Source organism: Aedes albopictus, chromosome 3 (assembly GCF_035046485.1).
Source record: "Aedes albopictus strain Foshan chromosome 3, AalbF5, whole genome shotgun sequence".
Classification (NCBI taxonomy): domain Eukaryota; kingdom Metazoa; phylum Arthropoda; class Insecta; order Diptera; family Culicidae; genus Aedes; species Aedes albopictus.
The window spans coordinates 386437349-386462107 of NC_085138.1; the positions used below are offsets into that span (position 1 = coordinate 386437349).

The window sequence follows — 24759 nt, forward strand, 5'->3', positions numbered from 1 at the left end:
GTATGCTAAAATATAGTCGACCCTGTGTCAAATTGATTTCTTGATTTTGCTAATCGTTTTCTACTTCTCTGTGTTCATCTCTTGTGTCCTTAAATTGTCATCGGTCCAAAACCCACAGAAACATGTAACTGAATCGGTTCCTTGACCTGAGCAAAAGTTTTGTAACTAGCAGGCTATCGTACTTACTTAAATAAATTACAAATTACAAATTTCTGTTGGCGTCATAATAGCAGCTAAGGATAAACAAAAATACGCCAGTCAGTTGATTGCAATAAAATTAAAAAAAAAATACAGTCATGACTCGCTGGTTGGGGGCTTAATAGTTGGGTGGCTTTTTAGTTGGGGCCCCGTTAGTTGAGCTGTCAGCCAACTAAAAAGTACCTGGATGTCATAATTCAATGTCAAACTGAAAATGACAACCAATCTGTAATTCCGAGGGGCGAGCTAATGAGTTTTTGGTTGCTTAAACTTCACTGATAATCGAGAAGAATTTCTATTTCATATTTCTTAAAAAAAAAGAATATGTACAATTACTTCGAAACAAATGCAAAACATCGGCAATCTTTATTTTGTCGATCATTGAAAGTGTTTTGTGCTTGCTTTTGGTCCGGGTGGTTTCATAAACATCTATATTTTCACTTCACCGACTGAAAATGGGTGAAAATAATTATTTCTCGCATTGGCCATATATGTATCTTGCAAAACGTATCAGTTTTGCTCTAAATGTAAAACAAATTGAAATATTTTCCTTTTTGCTTCCAACCTAAACATGATTTAAAAAAACAATGCGCACGCCCCTTGTGCTGCTGTCACTTCACACAACTAGCGAATCGAATTTGTTGGTTGGGTGGAGGTTGTGGCTCAACGAGCGGGTTCCGACTGTATTGGCATTGGGATCGGTAGGACTGAAAATCAACCGCGCACCCACCGATGACGCATTGATTCAATAAAGGCTCTGCTTTGCTAGCTGTGCACGTACGCTAAGCATGTACGCGGTGGACACTTGTTTTTTTCTTCTCTCTTTATGCATAACTTTCTCATAAATACTCCTGGAAGATTTTCTCTCTGCTAGAACCTTGGCTAGGATTATCTCTCTGGAAAGTCAAAAATATTGGATTGATACTTGGTTTGATCCTCGTGATTTCATCAATTATCCTTGAGAGAGAAATAATTGATGGAATGGTGGAATACAGGAAACAAGAAAGCGCTGCCAAATAAACATTTTCAAGCACAGATAAGTTGCGCATCATAAATTTTCATTAGAATAGTTAGGAATAATGTTTATTATTTAATATTGGTTTATCATATTTTGTATCACATCTTCAATTTCCACTAAGGCCTGGGACACACTGGTGGTGTTCGTACCATGGTACAAGTTGTCAAGAAAATTATTTAAAGGCTACCTTGAATGAAGACAATTATCAGTATGAAACTTATTTCAAGATAATTGTACCATGGTACGAATACCACCAGTCTGTCCAAGGTTTAACGCATATAAAATTTTCTAGTGCCTGTAGTATAAAAATGCTCTCTCCGTCATGGGGTGTTATCTAAAATCTGATACACTTAAAGTTGACGTCCCATGTTTGCCAATCATACTGTATACAATTAAGATAAAGCAATTTGGACGACAAAAAATCCTTATGGCAAAGAGATATATTCTCTTTCTCGAGAAAAACTGCCGAAAACACCCAAAGTTACTCATTGAGTCATTTTACGAAGTGACAACAATGTTGTAGATGACATTGATTTTCATGGGTTATTGGATGCTACCCCCTGTCAAAATTCATTCATAAAATCGGCTGGTATTGTCTATCCGGTTGGAATCAAGACAGCCATTCAATCAAAAATTGTCATTTTATTGGTCCACAAGCTTAGCAACTGTTTCGCATCTAGTGCGCTGTGTTGTTGACAATAACGGGAAAAACGTCGCGAGTTGGGTCGCGTCGCGACTTGATTGTGCGACGTCCGGTTTGGTGGCGGCCCGACAATAAAATGGACTATAAATATTATTCATAAAATATATAAAATATTTAATATTCACTCAAATTTAAGCGCTGACATCGGGTCTTGATTTGACCTCGATTTTAGCCACTTTTATCTCAAAAAGTTTCAGTGTGGGCGTGGGGGAGAATCAACAATACAAAACAAAAAAGTTTGTGTTGATCAAAAGTCGCAAAGCCGGTAGGCTGGTACTTAGTTTCCTAGTCATTTTTGCCGAATTTCTCACGTAAAACATTCAAAGTGCTTCCAGATTCTGTGTACCATAAAATCTCTAACCAGTTCACGTTGAAAATGATCCGTCCGGAAGTGGTCCAGCAGCTGGACTGCCCATTGTTTGGCCTCGCCACATCGTGGATCATTACGCGCCAAGGAAAACCGGCCGATTCGTTAGAGCAGGTGTGGCGTGAGTTCCGGCGGGAAACGTGGCCCTTTCCGACTGTCCGGCTGCTGAAGGATGACCAGAAAGCGCGAAAGTTGCGTGAGCAAGCAAACGAATTCTACCGGAAGAATTCCACCGGGGAGATGGATCGGGTGCTTAGGATGTACAACGAGGCGATTTGCTGGGCGCGTGAGGGGTCCGAAGAAGCGGGGATGGGATTTGGCAATAGGTCGGCGATCTATTTCAAGATGGGCAAGTATGGACGGTGCTTGGCAAATGTGGAACTGGCAAAGGCGAATGGGTACCCCGAGGAAAAGATGGAAAAATTGGAGGAAAGGAAGAGGAAGTGCTTGGAGGCGTTGGATGGGAAGAAGGAGGAAGTTGCCGGGGGAAAAGCTGAAGCAGAAGATGTGATGGGGAATTTGCAGCTGATAGAAACGAAGGAATGTGGAAGAAGCTTAACGTCGAAGAAGGATCTGAGAGTGGGAGACATTGCCGTAATGGAGCAACCTTCGCTGGTGGTGGTTGAACCGGAAGCTATTTATCGCCGCTGCAATCACTGTGGAAGCATGAACGAGCTGGATTTGATTGCGTGCCGATCGTGTGTGTCGGCCATGTATTGCTCGGAGGAATGTCGAGAGGACGCTTACAACATATATCACAAGTACGAATGTGCTGTGATCGAGGATTTGAAAATTCTGTTTCGAGGACCGAAGCCCACTCGGATGTTTCTGCTGACCTTGAGGTTGTTCTGGATGGCCTTGGATGTTTTGATTGCAGACAGGGAAGGATTCTTGAAGAAGTATCAAGAAAATCTAAAATCGTACCGGGATCCGTTGAAAGTTGATTTAAGGAAAGATTTACATTTGCACGTTCTGGCAAGTGATGAACCGGACACGAGCTCCGATCTGACTGGAAAAGGTGTCACCCAATTCGTAACGGTGCTGATGTACAAGGTGGCTGTGGAAGAAAACGAAGCAGTGCCTGTCGAAGTTCGCAAAAATAACGACTGTCTACTACTGGGGATTATCTACAAGCTGGTTCTGCTGGCCAGGGGAATTTGTGATCAAAGCAAAGATGATTTGACCTGCTTCTATCCGTTGCTGCAGATGATTAATCATTCGTGCGCTCCCAATGCCGAGCGGTTGGTTACCGCAGGTCTGCGCTCTACTATCCTCGCCAAGCGACCAATAAACACTGGAGAGCAAGTTACAATTTGCTATTTGTAAGTATATTCTTTCTCAAGTTAAATCTCCTATTAACACAAAGGGATGTTTTTGATCACCTGCCAATCGTTTGACTCATTTGCCCATAACTCAGTATTATACTATATTATAAACCTACCTCTTATGAAATTTCAGCCCCAACGGAAGCACCGACTACAAAGACAAGTCCAAACGGAAGGCACTCCACACGGAGTTTGAGTGCAGATGTTTGGGATGCACTCTGGACTATCCAACACTGAGTGCCATGAAAGAGAATGCTAACTTGAGGGCTCAATTGGACGGAATCAAATCAAAGACGGGCGACGAGCGGCTGAAACTGCTCGAAGATTTCCTACAACAGAACGATGATCAGTTTCCACAGAGGGAGCTGGCCGAAGCATGGAATCTGTACAAGCAGGAGCGATTGAAGGATTTTTAAAAGCAATTGGAAATGGGTGAAGCTCATCATTTTTGCTAGATCAAAGCGATAATTTGAAACATCTTATTATTTTTACCTACTGAACTTACGTGTGTATAACTCAGGTGTTGATTTACAGAGTTCCTTAGCTCGAAATGAGATTAAACAGACCTTCGAGAATGCTTTTAAAACGCATCAAAACTCATGACACAAAAGCAAAGTGAATTAAACATGAAAGTCAAATGACAAAAAGGTGGTTATCATATTGTTTTCTTTTCTCATTAATGTCGAAAATCCATGTGGGCATGTTTTTTTTTCACCCAGCAAATGGTTTTCGGATTGTTTCGGGAACAATAACTAAGACCGTTTGATTACATCGAACCAGGTTTTGAAATGCATTTCAATTTGTGAAACGAAAAAAAAAGATTCATATAAACCTAGTTACTACAACCTAAACAAATATCTAGCTTATCATAAAAATGTAAAAATGCCAACCAGTAGTGCTTCCGAGGATTTGTTCTGACAGAACCGTAATACATCTCGATTCATAACGGAACCTGATTGCAGCTCACTAATAAATGCTTTCTTGGTTTTGGATTATTTTCAAATGATTTAAAGTGAGTTATCATTGTAAGTGTGCGGCTACATGGGCACGCTAAGCTCTAGGAGGCAAAAAGTGGTACTGCGCCGTTTTATTCTTAAAAGTTATACATTATGATACTTCTCCATTGAAAGTAACCTCCCTGGGTTTTTTTCTGGCAGCGACCAGTTCAATCACTCAAACGCGGGGAAGGCGCTCGACTAGACTTAAATCTTATTATTCCGGACTGCTTTTTTAGGCTTTTAGATGTAGTACAACCGCACGACCGACTTACTGATGAGCGTTTCGCCGTCGAAGAAGCTGGTTTCGATGGTCACGTTTCCGTTCAGCACCTTGGCGGGCATCATTTGCGACTCGGGTGCCGCTTCGATCGTCGATTGCCACGTGTTGGTCGTGTTCGGGCTGACCCAGCCCATCTCGAAGAACCACTCCTCCATGATGCGCCCCTTAAAGAGGACCTGAAAACGAAACGTAAAAGTGGAATTAATCTCACGTTGGCTCATAGGGACATGTTTTTTATAGATTTCTATCTTGGGGAGTTGTAATAAAAGAACAACCGGGGGAGTTAATAAAAGAACAACCGGGGGAGTTGTAATAAAAGAATAACCGTCTCGGTTGATGGTCTAACAATAACTGATGATTTATTTCTAATTAACTACATACTAAAGTCATGGCATGCTTTGCATCGCACTTGCTAATTGTTATGTCCACTTGATCAAATGGTAAAACCCACTGTGGGGCTCTCAGAGTTCCTATTACATATGAGATGCATATTCAATAAAGTAGAATGAGTTGTTACTTGACCACTGACGATCTCGGTCCTATTTATTCGTACCTGAAGAAAATACCTTTTTTAAAAATGTTGAACATTTCAGTGTCGACGAGGTGAAATTAATTTTAATCAATTTTCTCGCTTTTAGATTCACGACCGTTGTTCATTTCTAGAGCTTTTGGTGTGATTTCTGCGGAGAAGATCAATTAATTGTGCAGTTTTTTTTTCTCATTATGAGAGCGTGCAAATTAGATTCGTCATGTGTGTAATTTTTATGTGCTGTATTTTTTTTTATTTGTGGTGCAGTTTTTTTTTGATGAATGTGTGTAGTGTTATTAAAATGAACCATTTTGTTATAAAGACAAACACATTAAGCACCAGGAATGTGAGTTCAATAGGCAATAGTTTTTTTTTTTTGCCTTTTATTGTTTGATGTTTTTCTGTTACGTGCCATTTTTATTGCAATCTCACACATCAGGCATCGTACATAAATTACGTAACGCTATAGGGGGAGGGGGGGAGTCCAGCGTTGCGTTACGATCCATACAAATATTTTTGAGTTTTCATGCAAAAAGCGTTACATAGGGGGGGAGGGGGTCTGAAATGTCCGATTTTAGCGTTACGTAATTTGTGTACCATGCCTCACTACCAGTGGTAAAATCAACCATTGAAGCGGACGACATTTTCTATTTACTTTTGTCACACCAGTTTGCCGATTTTGGTCGACTTTGTTAGCGTACAACGGCTTTATGACAGTTCTCAGCAGAGGAAGTGAACCTCGCCGTTAAAGTACATTTTGAATGTGTTGGCGAACTGTATCGACGATATCGACCTATTGTTTAGCTGATGGCATTTATTTGGTGTTGATGTTTAGGTACGTTGTTTTTTTTTTGTCCGATGAGAATTTGATCAAAGGTTTTAATTTTTTTCTGGCCCACAATCCCACGTATGTGTTGATTTTAACTTTTTTTTTTGTGGTGATTTTTTTAAGGCTCAGGTAAATATACCGCAATGTTTGTTTGTTTAGTTTCTGCATCGTTTTTTTTTTGTGACGATTGATCAGCTATTTTTTTGGGAATGTGTAAATCCCAGTTGTACCAGTCTATTTTGTTTTTTCCCTCCTAGCAAGTCGTTTTTTAAGGAAAAGGAGGTGTTTTGTCAGTATGCCTTTTTGATTTTACGACAATCGCTATTTTGATGCTATAACAAATGATACAGAAATATCATCGTTGAGCCGAATATAGACACAAAAGCTTGCCGTAATGCTTGGTATGGAATGGCTGTAAGCATGATTGACTTTGTACCAGGAGGAGCAGAAGATCAACTGGACTTGATCAGAATACTTTTCTGTTCTACCGAAAGGATAAACGGAAATGCCCAACAATGTTCTATCCAGCGGAGTGCGATGCTGTTAGCAGATTTTAATCCAGGAGGATGGCGAGTGACGGCAACAATATAGCTTCATTGTAATCTTGTCCGGCCACAGGAAAAACAAAATAAGTGAAAAATGTACATGTACATGCTCGACTATAAGAATATCTTCAGAATATTTTAAAACTGATATCGAATGTTTTGTTTTACAAATAAGTAATTTTGAATAGTTTTAAAAGTGTTTACAATATAAGTTTGCTTCTGAGACATATGTGTGATTATAGTACATTGTTAAAATAGCATATTTCAGAATCATATGCTCTTTCTCAAGGAGGAAGGTACTGTTATGTCCACTTGATCAAATGGTAAAACCCACTGTGGGGCTCTCAGAGTTCCTATTACATATGAGATGCATATTCAATAAAGTAGAATGAGTTGTTACTTGACCACTGACGATCTCGGTCCTATTTATTCGTACCTGAAGAAAATACCTTTTTAAAAATGTTGAACATTTCACTAATGTGCCTACTTCAACACTCCTCCTCAAGGACGATGTTCTGCAGGCCAACTTCTTCTCTTATCTTCCGCAGTTTGAGCCGAGCTAGAGGCTTCGTCAGCACGTCAGCTAACATATCCTCCGTCGGACAATACTTCACTCTGACGATTCCAGATGCGGCCAAATTCCGGACGAAATTGTATCTTGTGTCGATGTGCTTCGTCCGTCTCGTTCCTCCTTCAGCGTTCAACATAGAGATGCAACTCTGGTTGTCCTCCTGAATTATCACTGGGTGCCGGATGTCCTCGCCAAGTCCTCGCATCAACTTCAGCAGCCAGAGTAGCTCCTTGCTTGCTTCGGCGAGTGCGACATACTCCGCTTCGGTGGACGACAAAGTTACGCACTCCTGCTTTCGTGCTGTCCAGCTAATTGTTCCATTGCCGAGCTTGAACAAGAAACCGGAATTCGACTTCCGGTCGACGCGGTCGCCAGCCCAATCAGCGTCAGCATAGCCCTCAAGATGACCAGCTCCTCCTAGCTGCAGCTTCAGTCCAGCGGTTCCCTTCAAGTACCGCAACGCTCGCTTCGCTTCCGTCCAGTCGCTCTCCGTTGGCTTGCTGACCTTACGCCCGAGGATGGACGCCGTGATAGCCAGATCCGGCCGTGTACATACGGCGACGTAGAGTAAAGCGCCCACTAGACTCTGGTATTTGTCGGTGGTGGCCATTACCTTCTCCTCCTTTTGCTCTGCGGTGACGTAGCCAGGATCCATCGGAATCTGTGACGGTTTTGCTTGCTCCATCTCGAATCTAGCCAAAACCTTCGCTATGTAGCTTTCTTGACTAAGCAGGAATCCTCCGTCCTCTTGTCGCTCGACATGGATGCCGAGGTACTGCTTCACATTACCCAGACAAGTAATCTTGAATCTTCTTTCCAGGTGCTTCCGTACTCGCTGGTACTCGGTGTCGTCTTCGGTGGCGATCAACATGTCATCTACGTACAGTAAGATGAACGACGACTTGTCGGCCTTCACGAAAAGACAGCTGTCAGCTTCCGGGGCTTCGTACCCCAGCTCCTTCAAGACATCGGTGATGGTCCGGTTCCAGACCCTTCCGGCTTGCTTCAGGCCATACAAGCTCCTCCTCAAATGGCACACATCTTCCTGATTCCCGGATTCATACCCGGGCGGCTGCCGCATGTAGATGGTCTCCGAAAGCTTGCCGTGCAAATATACCGTCTTGATATCGACATGCTTCACTTGCATCTTCCGACGAGCTGCAATCGACAAGAGTGCCCGGAAAGTGGTGTGCTTCGCAACCGGCGCGTAGACCTCGTCGTAGTCGGTACAAAATTTTTGGCTGCAGCCCTTCGCGACGAGTCGAGCCTTGTACCTCGCCACATTCCCATGCTCGTCGAACTTCTTCTGGAAAACCCACCGACAGCCTATCGGTTTCCGGTTCGGGGGTAAACGTACGATGTCCCAGGTGCTCGTTGACGATGGTCCTCTCAGTGCGTTGAGGGGACGTTCAACGGCATCGATATTCTCGGTGAGGGTAGTGTCTTCGTGCGACTCGACGGACGTGTCGTTCTCATCTTCCTCCTTTTCCGGATCTGACCGACCCGACGCAAATTCTTCTTCATCATCCGCTGGCTCACCGAGAACGTCCCCTGCAACGATAGGAAATGAATTAGCTTTTACATTGTCGGTCGAAGGAAAGTGGTACTCGATGATACTTCCATTGCCTTCTTCTTCTTCGTGGGTACTGCTCGTTGGCATGAATCGAGCATCACGGCTACTAATGACGCACCCGGTACGCCTATCCAGGAATCGGTACGCCTTCTGCTGAGGCGAATACCCAACGAAGGTCATCTTCTGTGCTGCTGCATCCAGCTTCGTTCGGTTCTGCTTCGGAATCCACACGAACGCGTCAGCTCCAAATGGCTGCACGTGGCTCAGGTCCGGCTTTTCTCCCCACCACGCTTCGTATGGTGTGACCTCCAGTGACCTAGTCGGTAGTCGATTTTGGAGGTAACTCGCCGTGTTCACAGCCTCTGCCCAGTACTTCGTCGGTAGTCCTGCATCCTGAAGCATGCACCGCGCCATTTCGTTCAACGTGCGGTTTTTGCGTTCTGCTACTCCGTTCTGCTGCGGGGTGTGTGGTGCAGTGAACTGCTGCCTGACACCTTCTTGCTTGAAGAACTTCTCCAGGGACCTGTTCTTGAACTCACCACCATTATCGGAGCGAATGATCTTCGGCGGTTTGCCGAACGTCGTCTTCACCTCCATTACGAAATCCCTCAGCTTCTCCACAGCGTCAGATTTCTCTCGCAGAAAATACACGGTTGTGTACCGGGAATAGTCGTCGATCACTGTGAGGTAGTACCGACATCCTCCTGGGGTAACGTTTTTCATCGGACCGCACACGTCTGCATGGATCAGGTCCAACGGCTGTTGTGTCTGCTTCTTGGCCTTCTTCGGAAACGGGAGCCGAGCAAACTTCGCTTCTTGACAGCACTCGCACACGGATCGAATGCCGCAGTCCTCGAGGAGCACGCCGGTCGCTAGCTTCTTCTTGAAAAGCTCCTGAACGGCATCGTTGTCCCGGTGGCCGAGCTTCCTGTGCCACACGTGCTGGCAGTTTGGCGTGTGCGCTGTGTCGTTGACTTTCATGGCGTTGTGAGGGTTCTTGATGCAGTACAACCCACCGGTCGGAACCGCCACGGCTGCCACCTGCTCACCCTTCATAATGCGACAATTGTCGGTATCGAAAATCACTTTTCCGCCCTTCGCAACGAGTTTGCGCACGGAGATCAAATTCGACTCCAACTTCGGCACGAACAAAGTGTCTGAAAGGGTGATGGAACGTTTGTTACCTTGCAGATCGCAGCAATCCAATTCGCACGTCCCTTTGCCATTCGCAGCTGTCATCGTCCCGTCAGCCAGAGTGACTTTTTCGCGGGTGGTTTCATCCAGGTCCAGAAACGAATCCCGTTCGGCGCACATGTGTGATGTCGCCCCCGAATCGACGATCCAGCTTCCGGTTTTTCCAGTCCCCTTCACGGTGAAAGCGCAGCTGCCATTCGTCTCACGAACCGCCTTCGCTTTGGATGGATTCTTCCGGTTTCTCTGGTCGCCCTTCGTGTCCGATTCTTGGTCACTGGCTTGCTTCCGGCACTCCCTCTGCTTGTGTCCAGGCTTTTTGCAGTAGTGGCAAGCGATGACCTTCTTTCCGGATCCAGCCTTCAGAACGGATTCGCCGAAACTTCCCTGCTTCGTCACTTCGTCGATCAGCTTGGTTTTTACGAGGTCCAGTGTCAGCTCGTCGTCCGCCCGACTCTCCAACGCGGTCGTTAGAGTGTTGAAAGTTTTCGGGAGACTGCTCAGCACCAGCGCAACCTGCAACTTTTCGTCCAGTTTCAGCCCTGCCACGGAGAGGCGCTCGAAAACTTTTTCCATTTCGTGCACGTGCTTCTCCATGTCCTCGCCTTCGCAGTACCGTTTGGCGATCAAACTTCGCAGATACGATACCTTCGATGTCAGCGTCGGCTTCTCGAAATGGTCCTTCAGCCTGTCCCATGCTTCGCGTGCCGTTTTCATCTGTTTGATGAGGCCATGCTGGTTGCTCTCCATCAAAAGACCGATTGTGGCTCGCGCACGCTGGTCTCCGGAATCCCAAGCTTCAACGGCAGCAGCATTCACCGGAACGTTTTCCGTCGCAGCTACTTCTTCCGGCCGTGGCTTGGTGACGAACTTCCAGAGGTCCTCCCGGATCAGCAGCAGCTCGGTGCTGAACTTCCAGCTGCTGTAATTCGATCCATTTAGCTTCGGAACTTGAACTTTCTCCATTTCGGCTTCGGCTTGAGAAAAATTTTCACTTGTTGATTGGTTGCTACGGCAACGGATGCCCAAGCGCAGGGCCCACAACCTCTTGGGGAGTTGTAATAAAAGAACAACCGTCTCGGTTGATGGTCTAACAATAACTGATGATTTATTTCTAATTAACTACATACTAAAGCCATGGCATGCTTTGCATCGCACTTGCTAATGTGCCTACTTCAACATTCTATAGTTCTAAGCATGAATACAGTACCCGTCATGAGTAGACTCTCGGAAAGTAGGACAACAGCAATCAAAATCTGAAGGACCTACGAGGATGTTGTTTTGGGTATCTAGCATTACGTTTGCTTTAAAGGCGGCAATAGGGCACTGCATTGTTTTGATTTTGTATGGGATTTTGAAGTTTCTTGGCCTTGTTGTTTACAACATTTCTGTAAGAGTGAAAAAGAAGGAGATAATTTCATGCACTGCCCTATTGCCTGATCCTAGCGGGTCGGGGAAGCAACTACATATAGGGTGAGGCGGGGCAAGATGGGTCAGTGCCATTTTTGATTATGTTAATAATTTTGTTAGATGACCAGCATCAATATACAAAAGTTTGGGGCATTGATTGAAAAATTATTCACTTTCATTGGAAATAAAAAAATAAATTGTTTTAGCCATTTTTCTTATGCAATACATTCTGTGGTAGTTTAGGATCTGATCAAGTAGGCCAAGGACAGGTTGGAAGATAAGACTAGTGAACTGACAAGAAGCGAGTACGCAACCTGTAGTAATACAGTAGACGTTCGGTCGGTGCAAACGGTTTAACTGCAATGCTTTTTAACTGCAAGTCCGGTAAGTGCAACAAATTTGCAGTTATCGCACCGCCAAACGTCAAAATCGTGCGCCATGTTAGCCCTAATGAACAGTCGAATGAATTTTTCGTTCATTTTACGTCAATTGATGGCTTGTTGACACTGTCAGGCGTTGCAGTTATCGGATTTTCGTTCGCTAAGTGAAACGTAAACATGTTGCAGTTATCGAACGTCTACTGTAGAAACAGAGAAGAGAATGATTGAAGCGAAAAATATGCGCCTTCTGATTGGCCGACTCAGTGGAAAGCTAGAATGAACAACAAAAGCGAACATACAAAAAGAGCTGCGCATCGTGGATTCAAGTCAGTTGATAGACGATAGTGGATACGAACGGACGCACCAAAAGGCACCAGCAATGGCATTTGCAGTATACAGCAGTCCACCACAGAGAGGTTTTAAAGAGTTTCCTCTCTGCGGTCGGTGTTGTGGCTGTAAGAATAGCCGCAGCGGTCACGACAATTGGTACAGTGGATTCTCCCTAATATTTTTAAGTATAAATGCATCAAAAAAATCAAACTGGCGAGTGAAAGGACAGTTTTGCGCTAGTAGAAAAATAGCAGTCTGGTACAGAGATGAACCAGCCACGGGCTGAAAGTCTCTTTAATAAAGATAATAAAAAAATAGCAGTCTTATGAAAGAACAGACTTGTTGGAAATTAAAGCAAACTGGCGAGTAAAAGGACAGTTTTGCGCTTGTAGAAAAAAAGCAGTCTGGTGAAAGTACAGACTTGCTGGAAATTAAAGCAAATTGGCGAGTGAAATTACAGTTTTGCGCTAGTAGCAGTCTGGCGGAAGGACAGACTTGCTGGAAATTGAAGCAAACTGGCGAGTTGTTATGCTCGTAAAAACATGCGAAATTGAAAACTAGAGAGTAGGGGTGAGAGCAGTGGCGTCGCGTAACCTCACTTCTTACCTGTGCACCAAGTATAAATTCTTGATTTTTTTGAACAGATTTGCTTGTAATAATTAGAAAATGACGAGAATAGCTGCTTTCACTCATTTCTATTTCAATTTTGATCATAAATCCCCTGCAATTACAAGTTTTAGGGTCGGTGCACAGGTAAAAAGTGAGGTTACGCGACGCCACTGGGTGAGAGGGAATGTAGTAATAGAGACAGAGAAGAGAATGATTGAAGCGAAAAATATGCGCCTTCTGATTGGCCGACTCAGTGGAAAGCTAGAATGAACAACAAAATCGAACATACAAAAAGAGCTGCGCATCGTGGATTCAATTCAGTTGATAGACGATAGTGGATACGAACGGACGCACCAAAAGGCAACAGCAATGGCATTTGCAGTACACAGCAGTCCACCACAGAGAGGTTTTAAAGAGTTTCCTCTCTGCGGTCGGTGTTGTGGCTGTAAGAATAGCCGCAGCGGTCACCACAAATGGCTGACAAGGATCGGATCTTGGAGAATACTTAACCAATCGAATATGGGGAAAAACGAAGATGCTTTGAACACACATGTGAAGAGCAGTCTGCTTCAAATAGAAAGCCGTTTACCCTAGAAAGGTCCAATCCAGCAAATTCAAACCACAGCATTACAAGGCTCTCGCAACGAACTCGGTTTGCAAGTTCCACCAGCTGGCCTACGAGGGAATCCAAAAAGTATTATATGTCCGTACAAGTCTACCTGCTGTGACAAGATTTACCTGTAAAACACGAAGCTGCAAATTCGCATCCGGCGGGTGCTAAATAAAGTCCCTCACGAACAACCTCGGGTTGGTCGGTGAGGGCATCACACAATAAAGTCCCTCACGAACAACCTCGGGTTTGTCGGTGATGGCACAGCCTTGGGCACAGCATAAAAATGCCCCTTGAGCTCAAACATTAGGTCTTTTCATTTCATACTAGCTGTCCCGGCAAGAGGCCTGCACGAATGCAATTATGTAGATCCGTTAACCCGTTCTCGAGTCAAATTCTAAAACGCAAACACCATTTTATATATACCTATATAAAAAGTTCATTCAATAATAAAGAAAAGAACATGTGGTAGTTTAGGATCTGATCAAGTAGGCCAAGGACAGGTTGGAAGATAAGACTAGTGAACTGTCAAGAAGCGAGTACGCAACCCACCACACATTCCATATAATCTTGCCCCGCACTTTTTTCACAGTGCAAAATCGATCACTTTTTAAAACTGATTGTTCAACATCATATTTTGTATTTAATGAACTTTTTATCGACTTTTAGCATAGCGGACGAATACAAACCAATACGATTTGTATTTACAAAGTCATGGTGATCCATCCTTAGGTGACCCATCTTGCCCCGCACATTTTTTGCAAATCTAACAGGGATGGGATCATTCATTTGCAATCATTTACATTCACTTGCTGGTAACTCGCTTCAGAAACATTGTAGCAAAATTTAATATATGTAAAACCTTTTTAGTTTTGTTTAACCTGAAACTTTGTATAACAATGTCCCCGTAACGTGGGTAGATCACCTTAAGTGCCCCACACAATGCATACGTTTGCGTGTGCGTGACAGTAGTTTGACACATTTCCCATGGGAAAACTGTCAAAAAAACGCAAACCTCGACGGAACGGACGCTATGTGTTCCAGGCTTTAGAATGGTGCGTTGCGGTGTAAGATCTACCAAATCAAATTTTGATCTTACACAGCTAATCGCGTTCGGTAATTTTTACCGAAATCTCAACTGCTGAGGGTTCCGTAATGGATTTTAACGAAATTCTGTTAAAAAATAACAAATTTCGGTAAAATGTTATCGTTTATCTGTCAAACTCTAACGAACTTCGGTAAAAGTTGCTACCTTTACCGAATTTTTCATGTAAAACAAACTTAACGGTTGAGATTTCGGTAAAACATTACCGAAATCGGTGATTTTTTCTAACTGTGTTGATATTTACCGTATATATAAATATTAGCGTGGTTCAAAAAATCGTTTTTGCTCCACACTGCTTATTCGATTCGTAACTAGATTCTATGCTTTCTCACAAAATTTGAGCTTATTTGGTTGAAAATTGAGACTGCACAAGTTTGTATGGGAATTACTATGGGAAAACGATGTTTTTCATTCAATCGACCATAGCATTTCCATGAGTGCCCTACAGGATTAGTTGACCATTGGTACTCCTCATTCAAATCGGACGCCTCATTAATTAGTTATCGATTTTTATCCTACTGCAGAAACTTTAACAGTGATCGTTCAGCTTCCCAGCAGGCAACATTGCTGCATATGGGGTCAAAGATAGCACACTGAAATCATGGCTATTTCGCTGCAAAATGCAGTGATGCCCACCGATTAGTTTAGCCATCATGAGTAAAGATTTCGATTCTGGATAAAAATCGGTAACTAAATAATGAGGCATGCAATTTGAATGGGGTCTTCGGCAAAGTTGTAGCTGATAGAGTAACCTAGAAGTACCAAGGATAACCTAACGCATTAGGGCATTTGGGGAAATACTACGGTCGATTGAATGAAAAATATCGTTTTTCCATAGTAATCCCCATACAAATCTTGAAGGGCTTGTTTGGGGCTTGTGCTGTCTCAATTTTTAACCAAATCAGCTCAAATTTTGTGAGAAGGCATAGAATCTGGTTATGAATCGAATAAGCGGTGTGGAGCAAAAACGATTTTTTGAACCACGCTAATAAATATTCCAGTTAGGTCTCCAGTTAGCCTAGTGGTTAAGGCTCCGGAGACGGCGGGTTCGATTCCCGTTCCAGTCGGTGAAATTTTCTCGACTCCCTGGGCATAGTGTATCATTGTACTTGCCTCACAATATACAAATTCATGCAATGGCAGGCAAAGAAAGCCCTTCGATTAATAACTGTGGAAGTGCTCAAAGAACACTAAGTTGAAGTCCCAGTGGAGACGTAGACCCATCAAGAAGAAGATTAATATTCCATGATCAAAATTTGATGCATTTTTTAGTGTTTTGTAGTATTTTTGCACATCCAAACAGACGTAACACATATTACGAAAAAATAACGAAGCACTACAAATGCACATTAAAATATAACATATTATAGTGGAACCTTACAAATGCGTAATAAAACAGGACACCACAATGAACAAACACAACACAGAACAGATATTTTGCCCTGTTACCCTAGTGGATAAAAATTTTCGATGACAGGATGACGAGGTTTCATTAATGTTGTTGGTCCATCAGTCAATCCTGTATTCGTATTTACTCTGGCAGGTTGCCTTTTGTTCACAGCATTAGTTGCTTTCATAGCTTGAGTTTTGTCTAGGAATTTCTAATCTTAAGGGGGCATCTCGATTCGGGTTTCATCACTAGAGCTCTATAACTTGAAGTCTGTGCCAGGGAAAGGTTCACATCTCTAGTACTTAATCACGACCCGAAATGGCCTGAATATTGGCAATCGAAATAGTATTGCGGGCCCCTATTCTGTTAGAGCCCTATAAATGTAATATACATCGAACATTAGAGGTGTGCGCCGCCGCGCCACGCCGGCGCCAGCGCCGATTTTCGGTTCACGCCGCCACCGCCGATTATTTTTCGGCGCGCCGCCGCTTACGCCGCCGAACTCCAATTTTCTACGCCGATCTCAAAAACGCATTGACAAATTAAATTATTTCTTGATTCCCAAATTTATAGCAGTTCCAAAAAAGTGAAAGAGTTTGTCCTTCGAATTAAAACGAGTTTACAAAGATACCGGGAGTTCCTGAAGATAACTGATGGCTGAAAAAAGAATCTAGGGATTCCGAAGATTGAAGAAAATGCTGGTGATTCTGAAAAAAAAAATTGTCGTGTTCATCTCCAGAACAGATGAAATTTTTCCAGCCTTTTGAGGATTCTTCCAGTAGTTTCGCCAAGCATTCCGCTTAGAGTTTCTCCGGGAAATCTAGAAGGTCCTTCTTCGGGAAATCCGAGGATTTCCTCCGAGACATCCTCTAGGAGTTTCTTCGGGCATTGCTACAGAAGTTTCACTGAGACTTTTTGTAGTGCTTCCTCTAGAAACTCCTCTAAAAGTTACTCCGAGTATTCTTTTAGGAGATCCTCCAGGAATTCATCTGGAACTCTAGAAGTTTTTCCTGGGAGTTCCTTTAGGAGATCATCCAGCAATTCTTCTAGGACAGAGGGACGAATCCCCACTTGGTTAAAGTCCCTCTTCAAAACCAAATACACACACAATTCCTCTAGAAACCCCTCCGGGAATTCCTTCACGAGTTCTTCAACGAGTTCATCCGGGAATTCCTCAACGAATTTCTACGGGAATTCCTTTAAAAGTTCATATAAATTGCACTGGCAATACCAGAAGTTTCCTCCGATAATTCCTCTAGGAGTTTCTCTTGTAATTCCTCTAGGAGTTCTTCCGGGAATTCTTCTGGGAGTTCTTCCGGCAAGTTCTGTAGCAGTTCCTCCTGGAATTCTTCCAGGAGTTTCTTTAAGAGTTCGCCCGGATTTTTTTCCAGAAGTTTCACCGAACATTCCTGGAGAAGTTCCTGTGGCAATTTCTCTAGGGTTTCCTGTAGGAATTTTTCCGGGAATTCCTTCCCTTCTGGGTTCCTTCGGGGATTCCTCATCATTTTTTTTCCGAGAATTACACTAAGAGTTTCACCGTGACTTTCTCTAAAAGTTCTTCCGGGAATTCGTCTAGAAGTGCTTCCGGGAGTTCAAATATCTTCGGAAACACCTTTACGAGTTTCACCGAGAAGAAGTTCCCCAGGCAATTTCACTACGAGTTGCTATATAAGTTTTTTCTAGAACTTGCACTGGGTATGCCAGGAGATTCCTTCGAGAAGTCCTTTAACAATTTCCCCGAACGTTCCTCTAGGAGTTCTCCCAGGAATTTTTCTAGAAGTATCTGAGTTCATCCGGGAATTTCTCTACGAGTTCTTCCGGGAATTTCTTCACAAATTTCTTGGGAATTCTTCTAGGAGTTCTATCGGGAGGTGCTCTAGAAATCCGAATAGGGATTTTTCAAGAAATTCTTCCGGGAAATCCATCAAGAGTTCATCCGAGAACTCATCTATGAATACCTCTGGTAACTTCTCTACGAGTTCCTCCTTGAATTCTTTTCCGAATTTCTTCGGCAATTTCTCTTCGTGTTTCTCCGAAAATTCCTCCGAAAGTTCCTCTGGCAATTACTTCACTAGTTACTTTAAAAATATTTCTGGGAGTTGCACAAGAAATGTCCGGAATTTCCTCCGAGAATTGTTCTATGAGTTCCACCGGTAATTCCCCTATAAGAATTCCTCTAAGAGTTGTTCTAAGATTTGTTTCCTGAATTCTTCCAGGAGTATCCTCAAATGTTCCTCTACTCTAAGAGTTCATCAGGGAATTCTTTTAGATGCTCTTTTGGAAATTCGTTTAGAAATTCATCCGGAAATTCCTCTAGATGTACCATACTTCAAAATAACGTCTAGATTTACTCCAAACTGCTTCCCAAAAATATTCAATATTGACTAATAAATTGTTGACAACCGGTTCAAATTTTTTGAAGAAAGGAGAACAATCCACTTATTATGTTACATTACGTGAATCTTTTAACTTTTCTGCTAAGCCGATATATCGGGTGAATTATCGTCGATATCGGATTTTCGAATATCGGATATCGTATCGATAATTACATGCCGATAAATATCGATAATATCGGATTTATCGAAATCGTCCCAACCCTAGGCTAAGCCATCACCTTTTGAGGCACCATAGAGTACTTCGTGGCTATCAGATGAATGCCCATTGACAGACACTTGGTAGGAGCGGTTAAACAAAAAGAAGAGGATAATCCAGGGGGCGATACTAGTTTTGTCAAACCGAAATATCCCAAAAAAGACTAAAGAAATGATGCAACCCGCAAAAAGTTCCTCCAGGAACTGCTTCAGGGATTCTTCCAGGATATCCTCCAGGGATTTTTCCAGTAATTTCTCCTGAAATTATTCCAGGATTTCCTTCAGCAATTCCTCTAGAAACTCCTCAAGAGATTTCTTCAGAAATTTCTCCTAGGGTTCTTCCAGGGGTTCATACAGGAATTCCTCCAAGGATTCCTCCAGGAATCCCTCCAGAAATTTCTCCAAGAACTCCTCCAGGATTTTCTCTAATGCCTCTAAGAATTCCTTTTGAAATTCCTCAAGGGATTTCTTCGGAAATTTCTCCAGGATTCCTCTTAGAATTTCTCTAGGGGTTCTTTCAGGATTTTTTGCTGGAATTTATTCAGAGGTTCCTCTAGGACTTCATCCAAGAATTCTTCAAGGTATTGTAATAGGCTTGGGAAGATATTAGGTAATAATATTAGGTAATAATAAAGAAGTACTTGTTCAGGATCGACCGTGTCTTCCTTCAATTCAGAAGTGGGATGGACCACCCATTTTGCAAAATCATTCGATCCAAATTTCAAGTTATTGGTCAAGAATTCTGAGAAAGTGTGAAGCGAGCGAAATGATGTCAATCCTTATAGGAAGAGGGTCGGATGACCATTGAAAGTCTGTGAAATAATACTGCCGAAGCATAACGGGAAGCGGGTCGTTGAAGATGAAGATTGAAGAAGAAAGCTGAAATCTGAAGGAGACTATCTACGAAAGGAGTTGCGCGATGGAAGAAGAGTATAGCAGTAACCAATACTGGAGAAGCAGCATTACAACATCGATGACTAAGAGTTGGAGATGGAGAAGATATCGTTGGAGTCGTTGGAGTGGCCGTCACATCGGGGACGATGTGTATTATCAAGATGGCCGAACTGTAGTAGGCTTAGTAAGATATTATTAGGTAATATTCGTCACAATAAAGAAGTACTTGATCAGGATCGAACGTGTCTTCCTTTAGTATTTCTTCAGGAATTCTTCCAAAAAAGCATCCAACAATTCCTCCAGAAATTGCCTCAGGGATTTCGCCAAGATATCCTCCAGGCCCAGGGATTTGAACAAGAATTCCTTCAGATTTTCCTTCAGAAATTCCTCTAGAAACATCTCCAGAAATACTTAAAGAGATTTCGTTAGCAGTTTTTACAAGGATTCCCCCAGGGCTTCATCCAGGAATTCCTCCAGGGATTTCTACAGGAATCGTTCAAGAAATTTCTCCTGGATATCCTTATAAAATTGATGAAAAAATCTCTTGAAGAAATCCTGGAGGAGTTCTGGAGGTGTTTCTCAAGGAAAATCTGGAGGAATCCTTGTTGAAATCCCTGGAGGATATCCTGGAGAAATTTCTGGAGCGATTCCTGTATAAATCCTTGGAGGAATTCCTGGATAAAGCCCAGGAGGAATACTTATAGAAATTGCTGCCGAAAACTCTTGAAGCAATTCCTGGAGGAAATTCTGCCGGAATCCCTGGAAGATTTCCTGGAGAAAACCCTGAAGGTATCCTTGGAGGAATTCTCGGATTCATTTTTGGAGGAATTTCTGAAGAAATACGTGGAAGAATTCTTGAATGAACTCCTGAAGGAATCCCTAGAGAAATTCCAAGAGGAATCCCTGGAGAAATTTCTGAAGGAATCCCTTGAGGAGTTTCTTCATGCACTCCTGCAGGAATTCCTCCTGGGATTTAACCAGGAATTCCCTCAGAGATAGTTCCAGTGATTCCTACAGAAATTCCTCTCGGGATCTCTTCAGAAATTTATCCAGTTGTCTCTCAGGAATGCTGACTACGCCCTTGATGACCGGTAAGGTCAGAAGGGTATATTAGTGATAAGAAGACACATATAGGAAAGTTAGACAAACTCTATCTAAATGCTTGGAAAGGTATGTAAGCCGTTAGCAATTTTGAGATGGTTTAGTTTAGAAGCCAGTTAGTAAAAAAAATGTAATAAGCTAATTCTATGAATTTGGAGTCTTGTAAACGCTTGTAGGACTATTCTTGGACTGAAAATCAATGATATATCATTACCCTTCAATCTGTACCAGAAGAGTAAAATACGACTAAAATCGATCGACATTCCGACCTTGCTAGAGGTTTTACCTTCGAGGCAACTGATTAAACATTGTAACCCTCAGTAAACAGCAGACATCGTAAACGAGTCTAAATTAAACATTAATCAGCCCTTTCGTGAGCATCTTTAATTATCTCCAGCCAGCGCTTCCTCACCCCCTCCGGTGAAAGTCCACCCACTCACCTTTTGATCCAGTCGAAAATTTTCCATCGATTCCACCGTGCTGAAATTGATTTCCCTCGATACTGCCCTCAGATCTAGAATCTTTATCGGCACCCGGGCTTCGTGTTCCACATCCGGACAGGAAAAGTCCTTGTTCTCCTGCCAGATAATTTTACCGGTGTCGGCATCCCGCAGGATCAACCAATTGCTGTAGGCGATAGAGTGATGTTAAAGTATCCTTCAATAAATCACCCAACAAATACTTACATTTGAAAACCTTCTCGGATCTTTTCACTGCGGGCCACGTCGTCTGTCCCCATTTCGGGCTTTTGGGGACACTCTTCGATTATGGTTTCGCGAGACAACTGCAGTGGAAATCGAAAATTTTTGGCGAACGTCGCAACCGCACGGAACGAAAACAAACACTGATGGGGATCCGAAGCTGAACGTCACGTTGATAGACGACGTGTTTCAAAATCAAACAAAATGGACCACGGTTCGGTAAAATCCATGTTTGACGTTTAAGATACGATCCCACCCCTGCAGCGAGCATTTGTTGATGATGCATCGAGTGGTGTTCAAATAGTTGGAGTAATCGATCAGTCTCTATTTTTATTCATGATTTTTTATAGGTTTCAAATAAATTTGGAATCAAACAGGTTAATAAAATTATGAAAATATTTTGATTAATTGAACTAGTTCTTATAAGAAAAACTTTTCTAAAAAGACTCAAACATATTATTAAAAAAAATCTTATGAGTATTGCATATTCGTCGACTATTGAGTTATAGAACGACACCTCTACTTTCATCGCGTCGCGTTGTCAAAAAGTCTGTCGGTTCGTCGCTGTTCTTTCGCAGCAGAATTTTAATTTAAAAAAAAACGCTGAAAATAAGTGAATTTTCTATTAAAAATGAGTTCCAAATCAAAGCGTGGCGATAACTCTGGCAAGGATGATGAGGTAAGTGATACATTCTTTCTAAATCTTCCACAAAAAAGTGTTCTTTTCGTCTGGCCCTTTCGCCATCCAAAATCGACACGTCAGAGAAAAACATCTCCACTGAAATCTTCATCTCTCTCCATCCCCTCCAACCGCATCAGCCGGTCAAGATCAACAAATGGGACGGAACTGCCGTCAAGCACGCCCTGGACGATTCCGTCAAGACCGCCCTCATGAACCGGACCAACATGAAGGAGCACCACGCCATCATCGACGGGCGGCTGTTGATTTGCGCCCTGGCCGTGGCCACCGCCCTGGTTGCCCTCGGCTATGACTACCAGTATTCTTTCCCCACGTCCAAACCGGTGCTGATTGTGTGCGTTTGCTTCTACTTCTTCCTGATGGGAGTGCTGACCATCTACACGACCTACGTGGAGAAGGGCATCTTTGCCGTCGGCAATCAAAAGGACGACAAGGGCAACGTGAAGCGCTGGCAGGCCAGTTCCGACATGAAGAAGTACGACGACAAGTACGAGCTGACGATCCAGCTGCGGGACTCGCGGGGAGTGCGGGAGGCGACCGTCGTCAAGTCCGTTGCCAATTTCATCGACAACAATGGGTCCGTGCTGGATGATTTGGTGGCCAACGAGTTGAGCCGCATTTTGAACTCGTTGAATTCCGAAAAGAAGGACAAGTAGGAGGAGTAAGGAATCTAAACGGGGCTCGATGCTGCCCCACCTCATTAAGGCTGTTTAGGTGAGTGTGAAGTCCAAAATTGATGATCTTCATTAAACATTGTGTAGATGTGAATTGATCAGCACTAAAACAGCGTCCATTTCTGTCCGAAATTCTTAACATATTCTATACTGCCCCCACTCGCATAACAGTCCCATTTGCAAAAAGGAGGAATTGAGAAAACGGCATTTGAAGTTTGAAAACTTGTTTCCATATAAAACTTTGAAAAATCGCCAAAATTTGAAAAATATTTCAATCATCTCGAAACTTTCACAGATTGCTTGGCACATGAATATATAACTGTAAAAAATGTTACAATCCCTACAAAGCTGTTCAGTTTTGTGTTTCGTGACACAAAAATCCATGATGGGACTGTTATGCGGGTACTTTTGATATGGGACGCTCATGACTTGGTATTTTTTTCACACATTGACATAAAAATTCGTAATTTTTATTATTGTATTTGGAAGTACATCGAAAATTATGACTATTCATAACGTTAGCTCAAAATTGATGAAAAGTCAAATGGGACTGTTATGCGAGTGGGGGCAGTATAGTAACCGAAAAAACTCTAAAATTTGTTATTTTTAGGATATTATTTGCACACATTAAGAATAGGGAAAATTAGGAGACAGGCAAGACATCCACTAAAGATGCAACTTTGCATGTCAGAGCATTTTTTTTGTTTTTATTAATGTGTATTTTAACTAAATGCTAATTCTACACTCATGTCAGAGCATTTTTTCCACTACTTCGACAATACTTTCTTTCTATCGTAACACTTTGGTCAGACAGAATGATAAAATGACGAATTTGGTTGAAGCCATGTTCCCGTTAGAATTACGATGTCGATCTCATTGGACCTTTAGTTCCAATTCATTAACTTGATTTTCTGTATGCTAGTGAATGTACATTGTACAGGTACTTCGCTATCATCTCTTGTGAAGCGAAAAAATGTTCTTCTCTGGTGTTGCAAGCTTTGAACCGGTTGAACATATCCCTCGCTATTCCGAGACTCCCCGAAAGCATGAATAGTAATTTATGTAATGAGTTGCAAAAAGTTGATTTTTTCAGCACGAGTCGTACATTTATCCAACGAGGCTTGCTTGTCATTTCTCCGAGTGTACTATTACATTCGAGATTTTGGGTTCTGGTGCAAAGCAAAGGAATAACTTTTTGATGAAAATGCCATTTAAATTAAAATATGTAACATTCCTGAAACTTATGGATTGTGGGGTAATGGTATGTTTGTGGTTATAACACTTACAGTTATATAGGGTAGAATTCACGAATCAGTCATTTTCATCTTACTTCCATCCTCTTTCGCACTTTATATAACGTACTTAGCTGATTTAGTATGGATTTTAAATACCATTTTCTACTTTAACTTAGTCTAGAACTTATTTTATGAACATTTCATAACAATTTCTGTGTCTTGCCATTCATCTATCAAAGAAAGAATTGAAGTTGCACCAAAAAAATGACGATTTGAACAAAAACCTGACTCAGACTTCATTTGGAAGGTGACCCCACACTTTTGCACGGTGACTTGTAAACCTAACTCGATAATTTAAATTATGTTATGACTTTTTCCGCTAAAATCTAATGAATGGCTCTCAAAGAGGATAGAAATAGGGTTCTAATGCAACTTTAATTTTAAAATTTGGTCGACATAATTTTGAATTACACGAAAAACAATTTTTTGTACAGATTTAGAAAAAAACACGTAAGTTTAGGTAAACTTTTTGTACTAAAAATTTCTTATAAAATTTGTGAAAAGTACCTACGAATCAAATCTAACTCATTATCTTTCGATAGAACCTGAGAACGAGTGGATTGAATAAAAGATGACTGAGATATGACCGAAAAACATTTCCATGTTTTTGAGGGGGTGACCCCAAACTTTTGCACGGGAGTGTACCTTTCCTCTCCTTTCATGAACCTCAACTTTAACAATGCAATGTATCGAGCATTGATTTCCGGCAAAGCATCACAACATGTAGCCAGGATGAGCCTAAAACTATAACAGTAACTAACACTAGAACAACCGTGCAAGTATTACATATAAAATGTTCACTGATTACCCTTAAAATCAGCCTAGAGGTTAATAACTACGAC

General features: G+C 42.4%; 3 protein-coding genes across 3 annotated transcripts; 2 read left to right on the forward strand and 1 right to left on the reverse strand.

Moving 5' to 3' along the window:
- The first annotated feature begins 2105 nt into the window (after nt 1-2105).
- LOC109399315 (uncharacterized) lies at nt 2106-4261 on the forward strand. Its single transcript, XM_019671789.3, has 3 exons — nt 2106-2184; nt 2246-3608; nt 3745-4261. Exons 2-3 carry the CDS (start codon nt 2296-2298, stop codon nt 4025-4027), a joined length of 1596 nt encoding a protein of 531 aa, XP_019527334.3. The 5' UTR covers nt 2106-2184; nt 2246-2295; the 3' UTR covers nt 4028-4261.
- Nucleotides 4262-4372: 111 nt separating this feature from the next.
- Nucleotides 4373-21384, reverse strand: LOC134289675 (probable cGMP 3',5'-cyclic phosphodiesterase subunit delta). Its single transcript, XM_062855909.1, has 3 exons — nt 21234-21384; nt 20988-21174; nt 4373-5065 (listed from the first exon to the last, which is right to left on the reverse strand). The coding sequence occupies exons 1-3, from the start codon at nt 21284-21286 to the stop codon at nt 4850-4852; spliced, it is 456 nt and encodes a 151-aa protein (XP_062711893.1). The 5' UTR covers nt 21287-21384; the 3' UTR covers nt 4373-4849.
- A 386-nt stretch (nt 21385-21770) lies between these two features.
- LOC134291869 (signal peptidase complex subunit 2-like) lies at nt 21771-22716 on the forward strand. Its single transcript, XM_062860210.1, has 2 exons — nt 21771-21927; nt 22068-22716. The coding sequence occupies exons 1-2, from the start codon at nt 21880-21882 to the stop codon at nt 22602-22604; spliced, it is 585 nt and encodes a 194-aa protein (XP_062716194.1). The 5' UTR covers nt 21771-21879; the 3' UTR covers nt 22605-22716.
- The last annotated feature ends 2043 nt before the right edge of the window (nt 22717-24759 follow it).